The following is a 14,999-nucleotide window of genomic DNA, read 5'->3' as shown; positions in this document are numbered from 1 at the left end:
GTCAATAAATTAACAAAATTTTAAATAAGAACTCTCTCTTTTAAACATAACCACACTATTGTTGATGGGAGAAACCTGGTTCTTCTTGCTGATGCTGTGAAGATTATGATCAGTGAATTTATTAGTGTGCAAATTTATTAGTGTGCAAGCAGGGTTTATTGGTGATATGTTCTCAGGGAAGAGAATGGGCCTTATTGAGGTGGGGCGGGGAGGCACAGGTCCAGGCAAAGCAGGGTGAGGGCAGAGAAAGTAAGGTCAGCCAAAGGGCTGGGGTGGCAAGCATCCCCAGTCCTTTGTTCTGAGGACTTATATAGTTGGTGGGATGGGGTGAAGAAGTTACATATTGATTAACAGGTAAAGGTGGTGCCAGCTTTCCCCGGGGGTGGGGGGTGTGACTACCCAAACTTATGTGTGTGTGAGGGGTCTGGTAACCTGAATCTGTATCTTGCTCCAGACTCCATTTGTTCATCATGTTGTAAAACAGATACGTGACAGGAGGCAGTTAATTAAAGTTGGTGCAGTTACCCAGAGTTATTTAGGGCTCCTTCTGTAAGCATTAGAGACTCCCTCTAAAACAGATAGTGATCAGAGGTAGGCAGATAACCAAATTTGTTTCATGGGCTTCTTTGAGTACTGGGGACCCTCTCCTGCCTTTCAGGCCTTGCGATGAAAGCACAGTTTCAAGGCTTTTTCCCCCGATACTGGAAACGCTACATAGAATTTCAATGACTTTGACAGTTAGTTTCAAAAACTAACATAGTGTTTCTTGTGATGTTGGAACACCTGGCAATATTATCAGATCAGGCTCAGGACTGCTGAGTTAGTGAGTGAGACATGTCTTCCTCCTCCCTTCCTTGGTTTGCTATTCCTTCTACCTAAGTGCTAAATGGCGTTTCCTGGCAACCAGGATACTAGACTCGACCAGTAACAGCAGCGCAGTCTCAGAGTTCTTCCTATGCTGTCTCCTGCTTCAATATAGTTATCACGCCTTCCAAAATTCAGAGTTCTATGAACTCTGTTTCTATGTTATCACATAGCCCACAGTGTTCAAATTTCCCCCATGGTCTTGAACAATGTGAGTTTGAATTGAACGGGTCAATTTTGAAAAATCCACGGGTAAGTGGGCCCCGCAATTCAAATCCGCATTGCTCATCGGTCAGTTGTGTATCTTATTTTTTCCTTTTCCAACGTTATACTTTCTTTCAAAGATTCAGAGAATTCAAGAGAACAAAGAACTCTTCTCTGCATTAATAACAGACTTGGCCAATGTCAACAATTAACCAGTCATGGCCAGTGTTGTTTTATTCTCACCATGCTGCCCCCCCGCAATAATTTTAAAGTGATATGCCAGACATCATAACCCATAAATATCTTTTTATTACATTTGCTTTGTTTGAAGGTTGCTGTATGGCAAATGGATTGTAAGGAGGCAGAGTGGAAGCCAGAATCCAGTGAGGCGGCTGTTACATATTAGTTATAATATAAATTATCAGCATTTAGTTAGTGCTTTTTATACCAGAAACTGTTCAGAGTGGTTTATATGCATTCATTCTTTAATCCTACAGCGACTTTTTAAGAGGAGGTGCTACTATTATCCTCACTGTACACACAGGAGAGGAGAATGAGGCACAGAGGGGGGAGGCCGCCTCTCCAAGGTCCCACAAGGCCAGGTGTTGAACCCCTGCCCCTGGCCCTGGAATCCAGGTAATTCGCCTGTTTCTTTGCTGCCTGTTGACTGGACCAGAGGACGTGATGCCGGGAAAGTGGCCTGACTGGGAGGTTCTCTCAGTGGGGCCTATAGCAATGAACTGGGAGGCAGTGGCAAGACGAGGAAGGAGTGGCGGGTGGTGACGAAATAGGGATAGCCAGCTCCCACTGAGCTCTTGTTCTGTTCCAGGTGTGGTCCCAAACTCTTTACGTGGGTAAACTCACTGAATCTTCACAATGAGGGAGGAACGATTTTCAACCCCATTTTACAGAGGGAGAATTTTTTAAATGCTCCCCATTTTAAAACTGAAGTCCAAAAGAAGGTGAGTTTTTAGCCCAAGATTACACAGGTAGGAAGAATGATGCCAACCTTTCTAACTCAGAACACCTCACCGCTAACCCTATGAAAACCCCAAAGGGTGTGCACACCTTCAAACAACAGGTTAACCATCTAACAATTTTGCAAAAACATCAGGAATGGGCGCCTCAGGTGTGAGGAGGTCTTATTTGCGCGGCCCCTCACAATAAAGAGTGCCCGAGGGTCCCCATTCTCCTGGCCCCTCCCTCCCCTGAGCTCCTGGAAGTCCCTGTACCTCCCCTTGTTTTATCCTGATGTCTGTACCTCCCTCCCCATCCAGACTGAGGACTCACCTCTGCATCTCCAGCTTCACCCAGCTTGGGCCAAGCTTGCGGGAGCCCTCCAGGTGGGGAATGAACAAAGTTCTCTCCTTGACTCTGAGCTTTTTTGTAAGCCTCACTTGAGGGTATGTTTATTGATTTTGGCGGGGGGGGGGGGAGAGAGAGGGAAGGGAGAGAAACTTCAGTTGGTTGCCTTCTCATAGAAGGCAGACAGGGGTTGGGGATGGAACCGTAAGCCGGATATGTGTCCTGGCAGGGAATCGAACCCACGACCTTTCCATCTACTGGAGGATGCGCCAACCAACTGAGCCACACCGGCTGGGGCGCAAAATTATGTTCTGAAAATGCTCTTCCTGGGAAGGAATAAACATCCCTGAAAAAATACTTAACGCAATTTTAAAATAAACTTTAATGGGATCAAGTGTTCTGGGAGCCACGCACCCACCGTTCCTTGGAACCAGACTTTTTTTTTTTTTTTTTTTTTCTCTTTCTGGCAGTGAGGAGCCAACCCCACTCTTTTCCTATAAAATGGCCCTGGGGCTATGAGTGTTTGGGGGCCTCTTGTTGGGTTTTTACTTCTTTCCCTGTGCTCCCGGCGTCTCTCCCTTGCCTTTGAATGTCTCCCTGTACCATTCTCACCGTCACCTGGGTCTCTGATGTCCCCTCACCGTCCCCAGCTCACTGTGCGGGACCGATTCTGGATGCCCCGCCCCTGCGCCCAAGGGCCCTTTAAGGCTGGCCCCGCCCCTGCGCCCAAGGTCTCTTTAAGGCCCGCGGGGTCCGCGCCGGGTCTGCAGGGTGCACCTTCCACCAAGGACACGGGCCTGCGCTCCGTCCCTATCCAGCCGCGGGCGCGATGGCGGCGACCACGCTGAGGGTCGCAGGGCGGCAGCTGAGCCAGCACAGCGGGGCTGGAGCCCGCGTCCTCCTACGGCAGGTGAGAGCTGGCGGGACCCAGCGCGGGATCCCCGGGCCTGGGAGGCCGCAGGGGCCGAAGACCTGCGTCCTTTACATCCGGAGAGATCTGGGAGCCCCTGGGCTCGGGGCCGGTCTCCTGAGTTCTTCACAGAAGAGGGCGCTGGGGACTTACCAGAAAGTGGGGACTCTTCGGTCCTGATGAAGTTGTTGGGGCCCCAGACTTCGGACCCCCGGGGAAGGAAGCGCCTGGCGTTTCTGCTTCTGGCTCTTAGGACGGGAGTCGAGCCGAGGCCGGGACTCCCAGGTCCCCAGTGAGTGTGTCTGCTTCTGCGCTCTCACCTGCCTCCCCCCCGCCCCCTCCCCAGATGTTTGAGCCCAAGAGCTGCACCTACACGTACCTCCTGGGGGACAGAGAGTCTGGAGAGGCCATTCTTATCGACCCGGTTCTGGAGACCGCGCCTCGGGACGCCCAGCTGGTCAAGGAGCTGGGACTGCGGCTGCTGTACGCTGGTCAGTCTGGGCAGAACTCCTGGTGGAGGGAGGCGGACGTGGGGGCTGGGAATCCTGCGTGCCCTCCCCCCCGCCCCCGTGCCCTCCCCGCACCCCGTGCCCTCCTGGACCTGGCCTCCTCTCTCTCCCAGTGAACACCCACTGCCACGCCGACCACATTACAGGCTCGGGGCTGCTCCGGTCCCTACTCCCTGGCTGCCAGTCTGTCATCTCCCGCCTCAGTGGGGCCCAGGCGGACATACACATAGAGGATGGACAGTCCATCCACTTCGGGCGCTTCGTGAGTTGGGTGCTGGGTCTTCCAGAGGGTGGTGGCCTGGACTTGGGCTCAAGGGACGAGGAACCTGGGGGCCTGGGTTCCTCAGTCCTGGGGTAGGAGGGGCCTCAGGCCTGGGTTCCTGACCCCTGAGCTTTGGTCTCTGGGAGAAGGATGCCATTAACCCAGGCCGGGCACTGGGGCAAGAGGCTCTGGGGAGGTGTGCCGCTGGCCGAGCCCCTTAAGTAAACAGCACTTAGGCAGTTTCCTACAGTTTGGGGGCAGCTCCATTGGCTTGGCATCTCCATAAAAGTTGATTGGGGGCTGGAATGCCAAGACCAGGGCTGAGGGAGGGACCAAGCCCTCTGTCTTCCCAGAGCCTCTGTTGGAGGAAGTAGCATCCCGTTGCCCAGGGTCAGGACTGGGTTAGGCAGTGAGGCACCTAGGGTGCAGTATTTAAGGAAGTGCTCACTCTCCAGGCCAGCACCTTCCTGTGACCTTGCCTCCTTAAAAGTTGCTACCTACGCACTGTCTTGCCTCACCCTGGCCCAGCCCTGCCATTGCCTCATGGGGGAACAGTCTGAAGGTTCCTACCTGCCTTTCCGTTCTTTTGCCACAAGCATAATCAGCTGGTTTCTGGCCAGAATTTCAACCCAGGGCAATGCAGAGGGGTGGGCAGGACGCTGGGAGGAGGTGCCCTCAGGGAGAGAGAGAGCTGAAGGGGCTTTTTTGTAATCAGAGTTGCTAAAGAGGTAGAGAGTTCGGCTGACATCTGGGACGTGATGTCAGGTGCCGGTGAGGGGGTCTCGCTAAGTGATAGTCTGAGTCACAGCACGTAGCTGAAACGATGGCTGTGTGGGATCAGAGGCTTTCACTCCGATGGTTACAGCCTCTTTATTTTAAGCCTTTTTTCTGGAAGCAGAAAAAACAACATGCCTTGTACATTTATGTGAACGGTACACAGTATTCAGGTGCTAACACACATTTCGTGGGGGTGAGAAGCCTTAGAAGAGTTAGAAATGGTCAGATGCTGTGTCCAGATGAGCCCTTTGTGGAACCGAACGAGTGATGTTTTTGGTGAATGAACGTTGAAGGGTTTAGCTGTGGTGTGTTTAGCTTCAGTGTTTGCTTTTTGAAACAGCTTTATGGCCTGAATTCATAAACCATCCAATTCAGCCTTCTAAAGGGTACAATTCAGTGACTTTAGTATATTGGCAGAGTTATGCAGCCATCATCACGATTGATTTTTGAATATTTTTCTCTCTCCAGGAAGAAACCCCACACCCCTCAGCTGTCTCCCAGCCCCTCCCCTACTTTCATCCCTACAGCCTTAGGCAGCCGCTAATCTACCTGCTGACCTCAGATTTGCCCCTTCTGGACGTTTCGTAAAAATGGACTCATACAGCATATGGCCTTTGTGACTGGCTTCTGTCCCCGATCATAATGTTTTCAAGGATCATCCTTGTAGCATGTTATCAATGTTTGACTTCTTTTTATTGCTAAATAATATTCCATTGTTTGACTATACCGCATTTGATTTATCCGTTCATTAGCTGATAGACATTTGAGTTATCTCCATTTTGTGGCTATTTGGGATGAAGCTGCCTGAATGTTCGAGTTTTTGTGTGGACATGGGTTTCCATTTTCCTTGGGTACAGACCTCAGAGGGCATCGCTGGGTGGTATAGTGACAGTCTGGGGAAAGGCCAGACTGCCATCCAAAGTGGCTGCTCCACTTTTGTTCCCACCAGCAGGGGGTGAGGGCTCCAGTTCCTGCACCTTCTGGCCAACACTTGTTACTATCTGTCGTTATGAATATTCAGCATTTTGTTTGTTTTTACCCAAGTTTTTTTTTTTAAGATTTTTTAAATTCATTTTCAGAGAGAGGGGAGGAAAAGACAAGGAGAGAAGTGTGGTTGCCTCTGGCTCACCCCATCCTGGGAACCTGGCCCGCAACCCAGGCATGTGCCCCAACCGTGAACCGAACCGGAGACCCTTTGGTTCCCAGTCCAAGCTCAATCCACTGAGCCACACCAGCCAGGGCCCCAAGTTTTTTTTTTTAAATATATTTATTGATTATGCTATTACAGTTGTCCCATTTCCCCCCTCCTCACTCCACTCCATCCTGCCCACCCCCTCCCTCCCACATTCCCCCCCTATAGTTCATGTCCATGGGTCCTACTTATAAGTTCTTTGGCTTCTACATTTCCTACACTATTCTTACCCTCCCCCTGTCTATTTTCCACCTATCATCTATGCTACTTATTCTCTGTACCTTTCCCCCTCTCTCCCCCTCCCACTCCCCTATTGACAACCCTCCATGTGATCTCCATCTCTATGGTTCTGTTCCTGTTCTAGTTGTTTTGCTTAGTTTGCTTTTGTTTTGGTTTTAGGTGTGGTTGTTAATAACTGTGAGTTTGCTGTCATTTTACTGTTCATATTTTTTATCTTCTTTTTCTTAGATAAATCCCTTTAACATTTCATATAATAAGGGCGTGGTGATGATGAACTTCTTTAACTTGACCTTATCTGAGAAGCACTTTATCTGCCCTTCCATTCTAAATGATAGCTTTGCGGGGTACAGTAATCTTGGATGCAGGTCCTACCCGAGTTCTTTACAAACCACTGGAGACAGGCACATTTTTTCTCTCTCCCTTATTTTCTTCCCCACACTTTCTAGAATTGAATTGTAACATACATATAGTATGGTACAAAGGGCACATATTGTACATATGCAGTTTGGCAAATGTTTACACATTTACACTTGAGTAGCCACACCCAGGTTCAGATAAAGAACATGCCTAGTACCCTAGAAGGCTTCCTTGTTCCTCTTTCTGGCCATTGACACCCTGTCAAGGGATCATTCTTCTGTCTTTTCTAAAATATTTTTTAAATTTTTATTTTTTAGAGAGGGGAAGGGAAGGAGAGAGGGAGAGAAACATCAGTGTGTGAGAGATACATTGATTGGTTGCCTCTTGCAGGTGCCCAACTGGGGAATCTGGCCCACAACCCAGGCATGTGCTCTGACTGGGAATTGAACCAGCGACCCTTTGGTTCACAGGCCAATGTGCAATCCACTGAGCCACACCAACCAGGGCTCTTCTGTCTTAATCTTAGATTAGTTCTGCCTGTTTTGTACCTTATACCTAGAAATCATACAGTGTGTACTCTTTTGTGCTTGGTCTTTTTCACTGTACACAATGTTAGATATGGTTGTAATTCTTTCTTTTTGTTGATATATAGCAGGGATTGACAAACTTTTTCTGTAAAGGACCAGATAGGAAATAATTTTAAAAAATATTTTATTTATTGCTCTGGCTGATGTGGCTCAGTGGATTGAGTGCCGGCCTGCAACCCAAAGGGTTACTAATTCAATTCCCTGTCAGGGCACATGCCTGGGTTGCAGGTCAGGTCCCCACTAGGGGGTGTGCAAGAGGCAGCCACACATTGATGCTTCTTTCCCTCTCTCCCTCCCCCTCTTCTGTAAAAATAAATAAAATCTTAAAAAAAAAATAAAGATTTCATTTATTTATTCTTAAAGAGAGGGGAAGGAAGGGAGAAAGGGAGGGAGAAAAACATTGACTGGTTGCCTCTCACGCTGATGGGGATTGGGCAGCAACCCAGGCATGTGTCCTGACCAGGAATTGAACTTGGGACCTTTTACTTTGTGGGACAACACACAACCCACTAAGCCACACGGGTCAGGGTGTTAGTAAATATTTTTTGGTTTGCAGGTCACATGGTCTCTGTTGTAACTACTCAATTCTGTTGGTGTGAGAGCAGCCAGAGAAGATGCATACATGAATAAGCATGGCTGTGTTCCATACGGCTTTATTTATGGCCACTGAAATGTGAATTTCAATAATTTTCATGTGGCACGAAATAATCTTTCTAACTTTGATTTCTTTTTCGACTATGAAAAAGTGTAACAAGCATTCTTAGCTTTCAGGCTTTACAAAGGCAGGGGGCAGGCCCAATTTAGTACACCAGCCATAGCTTACCAACCCCGATGCAGAGCATTTCATTCTGTGAATTTATGACAATCCATCCATTCTCCTTTTGCTGGCTGATTCCAGTTTGGGGCTATCATGAACAGCACTACTATGAAGATTCCTGTACAAATCTCTTGGTCGAGATTACCCTCCATTCCAGGGAGTGGACTTGCTGGTTCACAGAACTCACGTATGTTTAACTATAGTAGAAACCAGCCAACAGTTTTTTGAATTTTACACTCATACATTTTACACTCACAGTGGGCCAAATTCGGATGGTTTCCTTGTGGTATGAATTTTCTGTTTTATAAGCAGCCATCGAGACTTGAACATTTTATCACCCATGAGATTTAGAAGTTAGTCTTTCCTGTTAAATGTGTTGATTGAGAAGGGTGCTTCTGTTTTTTTTTCTTTTTCTTTTTTAATTGTTCAATTACAGTTGTCCCCTTTTCCCTTCCATTACTCTCTTCCTGCCCTACCCGTCCCCACCTCCCACTTTTAGTCCTTCCCTGCCTTTTCCATTGTCTTCGTCCCTAGGTCCTTTATATATGTTCCTTGATGACCCTCCCCCTTCCTTCCCTCGTTATCCCCCTCCCCGACCCCTCTGGTTACTGTCAGTTTGCTCTTTATTTCGAGAAGGGTGCTTCTCAAGACTCTAATTTCCCAGGCCCCATTTTCGAGATTCTGATTTAATCGATCATCATATGCCCCACAAAAGTATTTCTGTGCTTTCTCCTATTGCAAATTGAATATTTTTTTTCACAATTTGCAATTGTGGAACAAGTCTTTTATCTCCCAATATTTTTAATTTATTTTATTTTTAATTTTTAAAGATTTTATTTATTTATTTTTAGAGACAGGAGAAGAGAAATGGGGAGAGAAACATTGTGTGGTTGCCTCTGGGGCGCCCCCTACTGGGGATCTGGTCCAAAACTCAGGCATGTGCCCTAAATGGTAATTGAATCTGCAACCCTTTGGTTCGCAGGCTGGTGTTCAATCCACTGAGCTAGTCCAGCCAGGGCTCACCAATATTTTTTTTTAATTTCAAGCATACAGACAAGATGAAACAATTTTTACAGCGTACACCTTGTATATCCATCCATCACTTCATCTTATTTTGTTTCCACAAAAGAAAGAAGGTTTAGCTGATGGAGGTTCAAAGTATTTAGCTACGATGGAAAATTATATTTTGGGTTTTTGAGTTGAGAGCGAATAGTAAAAATGCATGGTAATACCAAGATTAAATACTTTTGAATAATGGAGAAAGAAAACAACAATATTTGAGGACAGAAAGGAAAAGAAACCGGGAGCTTACTTGCCACCAGGGGGCAGTGTGGGCCGTGGGAACTTCGAGGTGAGAGAGCTTGTACTGGTATCTTTAGTGTGGGGTTTAGTTGATGTGGGTAGTTTCAGAAGCCAGATGATTAGGGTAATAGTTTCTTTTCCGACATTTGCTTCTCTTAATTGAGTGTGGGGATTTAAGTAATGATGAGCTCCCTGGGCTGGCATTTTTGTGTCCGGGTTTTGTAGGGTATTTTGTTTTGTTTTTTTTTTGGGGGGGGGGAGAGGAAAGGAATGGGGGGCGGAGAGAGAAACATTAGCTTCTCTCACACACCTCGACGGAGGGTAGGGGGTGGAGAGGGGACTCAACAGCACCCCAGGCGTACACCCCGGCAGGTGACCCTTCCCTTTGCTGGACATTGCCCAACCACCTGAGCCACACCGGCCAGGGCATGTCCGAGATTCTTAATGGCAGTCTTAGAAGTGGCTTTGGAAATCAGAAAGTGGACGTTTGCTATGACAGAGCCTGCTGAATTGCCCTCTAACGTGGTCGTATGAGTTGTATCCACATCCCAGGAAACGTAAGGCCTTTCCTCAAACACCCTGAGTAACCGACAGTTGCCAATCCGGTGGGTGAATAATAAAGATTTTTAAGTTTAACTCTCATTGTTCCCTCCTTCCTTTTAAGGGAGGTCGAACGTCTTTCCAGGTGTTTTTTTTGGCCATTTGTTTCCACGAATTACCTGATTTTTTTTTTCTTTTGCTCATTTTCTTTTGGGGTTTTTAGGAGTTTTTTGTTTTTTTTTTTTTAAGATTTTATTTATTTTTAGACAGAAGGGAAGGGAGGGAGAAAGAGAGGGAGAGAAACATCAATCTATGGTTGCCTCTCGTGTGCCCCCTACTGGGGACCTGGCCGGAAACCCAGGTCTGTGCCCTGTTTGGAAATGGAACCTGCGACCCTTTGGTTCCCAGGCGGATGCTCAATCCAGTGAGCCACTCCAGCCAAGGAGGGGTTGTTTATATATCATGGCTGTTTACACTTTATAATAGTTTCTTATACATGCTGCTAGTTAATACTGTCTTTGAGGTTTTTTCTGTCTTTGAACTCTGATTTTGTAGTTTTCTATGATGAAGTTAAACTGTGTGCCCACAGCTGTCACTGTTTTTCCTTATAGCCTCTGAATTTTCTATCAAGCTTAGAAAAATCTTTTCTACCTCAAGGTTTTTAATAATTTTATTTATTTATTTATTTATCATTTGAGAGACAGACAGACACACAGAAACATTGATTTGTTGTTCCACTTGTTTACGATTCTTGTATATGCCTTTATAGGGATCAAACCCGCAGCCTTGGTGTATCAGGATGCTGCTCTGACCAACTGAAGTACCTGGCCGGGGCCCTTTCCTACCTCAAGATATATTTCCTTCTATATTTATATCTGGAATTTTAATGCTTTTTATGTTTAGATCTATAGTGTATCCTGAATTTTGTATTTTATTACTAATTATAAAGTTACATGTTCACTGTATTTTTTTTTAAAAAGGATGATACAGGAAAAATTTAAAGAACAAAATATATATTTTGCCCTGGCTAGTGTGGCTTAGTGGATTGAGCACAGGCCTGTGAACCAAAGGGTCACCAGTTTGATTCCCAGTCAGGGCACAGGCCTGGGTTGCGGGCCAGGTCCCCAGTAGGGGGCACACAAGAGGCAACCGCACATTGATGTTTCTGTCCCCCTCCTTCTCCCTCCCTTCCCCTCTCTAAAAGTAAACAAATACAATCTTTTGGAAAAAAAAACCAAAATATATATTTAGAGTTAATGATACATTTTATAAAAGACACTGTACAGGTGGCTTTGTGTTTTGGTTTGTTTTTTTTACAGGTGGCTTTGTAACTTGCTTTTTTTGCACTTACTGGATATTAAGCATATGTTTGTGTCATTAAATATTTGTGTATGTCATCATTAAATTTTATTTTAATGATAATTTTTAAGGACTGGTTAGTATTTTATATTTATATTAGTATGCTTATCTTTTTCTTATTGATTTGCAGGATCTGTTTGCTTATAAAGTATGCTAACCACCATGTGATATATATGTTATAAATATGTGGCATCCCCAGCTTGCTTGTCCCCTTTGAGTTTTGTTTGTGATGTTTCTGTCATTGCAAAACTTCAAGTTGACTTAAAGTCCAACCACTGATCTTTTCCTTAATGATTTACGACATTAGGGATCACATTCGAATGTTGTTCCCTAACCAGAGGTCATATATTCATTTGTACTTTTGTTGCTGTCATATGGTTTTATGTTCTTGCCTTTAATTCATTTGGAGTTTATGCCGGTGTGAGGTCTGAGCCTGGAAATCTAACTTAGTTTTTTACAAAATAGTTAAATGTCAGTAGATGTGACCCTGGAATAGTTCCACCAGGAGGGCAGAGCCATCGGCTTCCTGGTGACTGTCTGTACTTTCCCTCCCTGCCAGGCCTTGGAGACCCGGGCCAGCCCTGGCCACACCCCGGGCTGTGTCACCTTCGTCCTGAATGATCACAGCATGGCCTTCACGGGAGATGCCCTGCTCATCCGGGGCTGTGGGCGAACGGACTTCCAGCAAGGTCACAGGCCCTGCCCCCGCAGCCCGAGACCTTAGTATAGTTATGAGTGTGCCAGGGTTTTAAGTCTCAGCTGCAAGAATGACTGAATGAGTGTTAAGCGTTTAGGGGGTCAGGGTTAAACTCAAGGCGTTTAGCTGTGGAGTGGGGGTGGAGTTAGATTCAGAGGGTAGCTCATCAGGGAACAGTTAGATTGAGGGGTTTAGTTGTTAGGGGACAGTTAAGTTCAGGGGTGAGTTCGTTACCTATTGCTGTGAAAGAAATTACCTCAGAACTGAGTGGCTTAAAACGATGATTAACATTTATTATCTCACACGGTTTCTAAGAGCTCGGGCTCTGGGAGCAGCTTAGCCGGGTGGTGGTTTTGGCTCAGGGTCTCTCATGAGGTTGCAGTCAAGCTGTGCAGGTGGGCTGCACTCATCTCAAGGCTTGCCTGGGGCTGGAGGCTCTGCTTCCACAGAGGCTCGCACGCATGGCTGGCAAGCTGGCCCTGGCTGCAGGCAGGAGGCCTCAGTTCCTACCCAGGTGGACCTTTCTGTGGGGCTGTTTAAGGGCTGTCACATCTGGCAGCTGGATTCTCCCAAATGAGCAGGGAGAGAGAGAGACAGGAGCCCTAATTTTTTTTAGGAAGATTTTATTTATTTACTTTTAGAGAGGGGGGAAGGGAGGGAGAAAGAGAGGAAGAGAACCATCTGTATGAGAAACATCAGTATGTGAGAGATACATCCATCTGGTTGCCTCTCGCATGCCCCCTAGTGGGGACCTGGCCCACAACCCAGGCATGTACCCTGACTGGGAATTGAACCAGCGACCCTTTGGTTTGCAGGCTATTGCTCAGTCCAGTAGGCCACACCAGCCAGGGCCCTAATTTTTCTCAATGACCTAATTTCCTAAGTTAAACTCTGTCATTTCTGCAACATCTTATTTATTAGATGCAAGTTCCTTAATCCAGACCACTAAGTCAAAGGCGAAGGGAGTTAGTGTTAAATTTTGAAGTGTCAAAGAGTTTGTGGCCATATTTTAAAACTCCATGAGAGGTGTAGCTGCTGGAGGTGTGGTAGGGGTGGGGCTGGTGGGGTTCAGCTCTGGAGTTCACTGCTAGCAAGTTGTCAGAGTCAGTGGTTTGATTGCTAGGGGGCCGTGTTACATTCCGGGTTTAGCCGCTGAGGGCACTCAGATTCAGGGATGTCTCTGTGAGAGGGGAGTTTCAGAATATCGGGGTTTGGCTGTCCTTTGAGTGTGTCTGTGAGAGGGAGAGAGAGAGAATGTGGGGTTGACAGTAGTGAGGTTGGGAGGATTTAGCTGCCTTGCAGGGGAGGGCGAGCCTGGAGAGGGGGAAGACAGCCACACTGAGCTGGCAGCGGGTAACCAGACCCCTGGCTGCCTCTTGCTTCCTCTTCCCTCTCCTTATCTCTCCGTCTCAGCCTCTGTCCTTTTCTCTCTGAGGCTCCTATGTTCCCCCCCCCCCCCCATGCACTCCCAAAGCAGTCATGAAATGGAAGGGCTCAGGGCTCAGGGCTTCCTGTTGGAACCACAGTGCCATTCTCCTCCTTGGCCTCATGCCTACAGTTTCTTACCTTCTAGTCCACTGCCCCTGCCCAGATCCTTTCTTGGCATCCACAGAGCGAGGGCCAGTTCCTCTGTGCGCCAGTGTCTCATCTTAACCTTACTTACAGCCATGCCGAATGTTTCACCACTCCCCACTTCTCTGTACATGCTGTTCCACCTGCCTAGAATACCCTTTCCTCTCCTTCTCTACCTAGATACAGGGGGACTGGCAGGAAATGAGGGAGAGGGTTTAGCTACCTCCACCCTTTTCTTGGGGAAGGATTAAGGAGCCTCTCTTGTCCTTTTGATCCACTGACTTCTGAGCTTTCCCTCCCCAGGCTGTGCTAAGACCTTGTACCACTCGGTCCACGAAAAGATCTTCACACTTCCAGGAGACTGTCTGATCTACCCTGCTCATGATTACCATGGTGAGGGCTTCCTGGAGGAGGTGTGGGACCTACATAATTTACTGCTATTTGACAGGGAGCACCAAAGTACTGTAATCCTTATGGGGCCATGGGACTACAATTCCCAGAAATTCTTCTGGCCCCAATGGGCTGATGTGTACTGAGTGTGAATTTGGAAACCATGACTCTGGAATTCCAGAGGGCCTGGGTTTTCCTCAGACCTCTTTATAGAGCTTAGGGAACTGAGAAACTACGCTTCCCATATTGCCTGTTGAGGAGGGAAAGCAATTTCAGGAACATTCTGAGAAAAGCCCAATAGTCCCAGGCCAGACAGGCACCCCAAAGCCTTCTGGGAAGTGTAGTCCTGAGAGGCCCAAGGCACTGAATAAGTGGACAATCCTCCCCCTCCCTTGGCCATTAGGGCTCACAGTGTCCACTGTGGAGGAGGAGCGGACTTTGAACCCTCGGCTCACCCTCAGCTGTGAGGAGTTCATCAAGGTCATGGACAACCTGAACTTGCCCAAGCCTAAGCAGATAGGTGAGTATTTGGGGGCCCGGACTCCTGGTGTGTGTGTGGTGGGGGGGGGGCGGGCGGTCCTGGACTTCTGGGTCTGAGGGAGGAGGGGGCTCAGGGACAGAACTCCTTTCCTAAAGAAGATGGCTCTTAGGATTTCTGGGTCCCATTTAAGCCTGCTGGGGCCCCTGAGCTGCAGCCGTGGTTTCTTCTCTCAGACTTCGCTGTTCCAGCTAACATGCGCTGTGGGGTCCAGACCCCTCCTTGCTGACGTCATCTCCTTCAGATGCTCGTGTGCATTAAAAGCGCAGCAGGTTGGGTGAGGGGAGAGGTGCCTCACTGGAGCCTCTCTCCTCTTCCCCTCCCTCACCAGCCCTCAAGCCTCTCAAATAAAAATCTTTTTTTGTTGTTCTGAATCTGAGTTCTGTCTGTTTTCTGGGGGAACCCATTGGGCTCCTGGACTGAGGGGCCTGGGGTTTGTTCTGGGGTCTGGAGAGGCCAGACAGCAGGACAGAGTGAAGGTCCAGAGAGCCCAAAGGAGGAGATACTCTAACTCACAAGCACAGAAGCAAACAGGTGTCTGGGGCAGGGCTTCCTGGCTCCTTGGATGAGAACGACA

At 47.6% G+C, this 14,999-nt stretch overlaps 1 protein-coding gene across 3 annotated transcripts; it reads left to right on the top strand.

The window, feature by feature from the left end:
* Nucleotides 1-3,107: 3,107 nt before the first annotated feature.
* On the top strand, nt 3,108-14,796 carry ETHE1 (ETHE1 persulfide dioxygenase). 3 transcript variants are annotated; one of them, XM_045202876.3, is made up of 7 exons: nt 3,108-3,283; nt 3,630-3,774; nt 3,939-4,054; nt 11,785-11,914; nt 13,798-13,887; nt 14,288-14,404; nt 14,599-14,796. In XM_045202876.3, the coding sequence occupies exons 1-7, from the start codon at nt 3,203-3,205 to the stop codon at nt 14,649-14,651; spliced, it is 732 nt and encodes a 243-aa protein (XP_045058811.2). In that variant the 5' UTR covers nt 3,108-3,202; the 3' UTR covers nt 14,652-14,796. The 3 variants fall into 3 exon arrangements, with proteins under 3 accessions (XP_045058811.2, XP_053771618.1, XP_024425204.3); XM_053915643.2 differs by having other exon boundaries at nt 3,110-3,283; nt 3,906-4,054; nt 14,535-14,796; XM_024569436.4 differs by having other exon boundaries at nt 3,111-3,283; nt 3,906-4,054.
* The last annotated feature ends 203 nt before the right edge of the window (nt 14,797-14,999 follow it).

The sequence above is a fragment of the Desmodus rotundus genome, chromosome 12 (assembly GCF_022682495.2).
Source record: "Desmodus rotundus isolate HL8 chromosome 12, HLdesRot8A.1, whole genome shotgun sequence".
In the NCBI taxonomy this organism is placed as follows: domain Eukaryota; kingdom Metazoa; phylum Chordata; class Mammalia; order Chiroptera; family Phyllostomidae; genus Desmodus; species Desmodus rotundus.
Note: the sequence above shows the minus strand (reverse complement) of the source record. Positions and strands in the feature narration are given on the sequence as shown.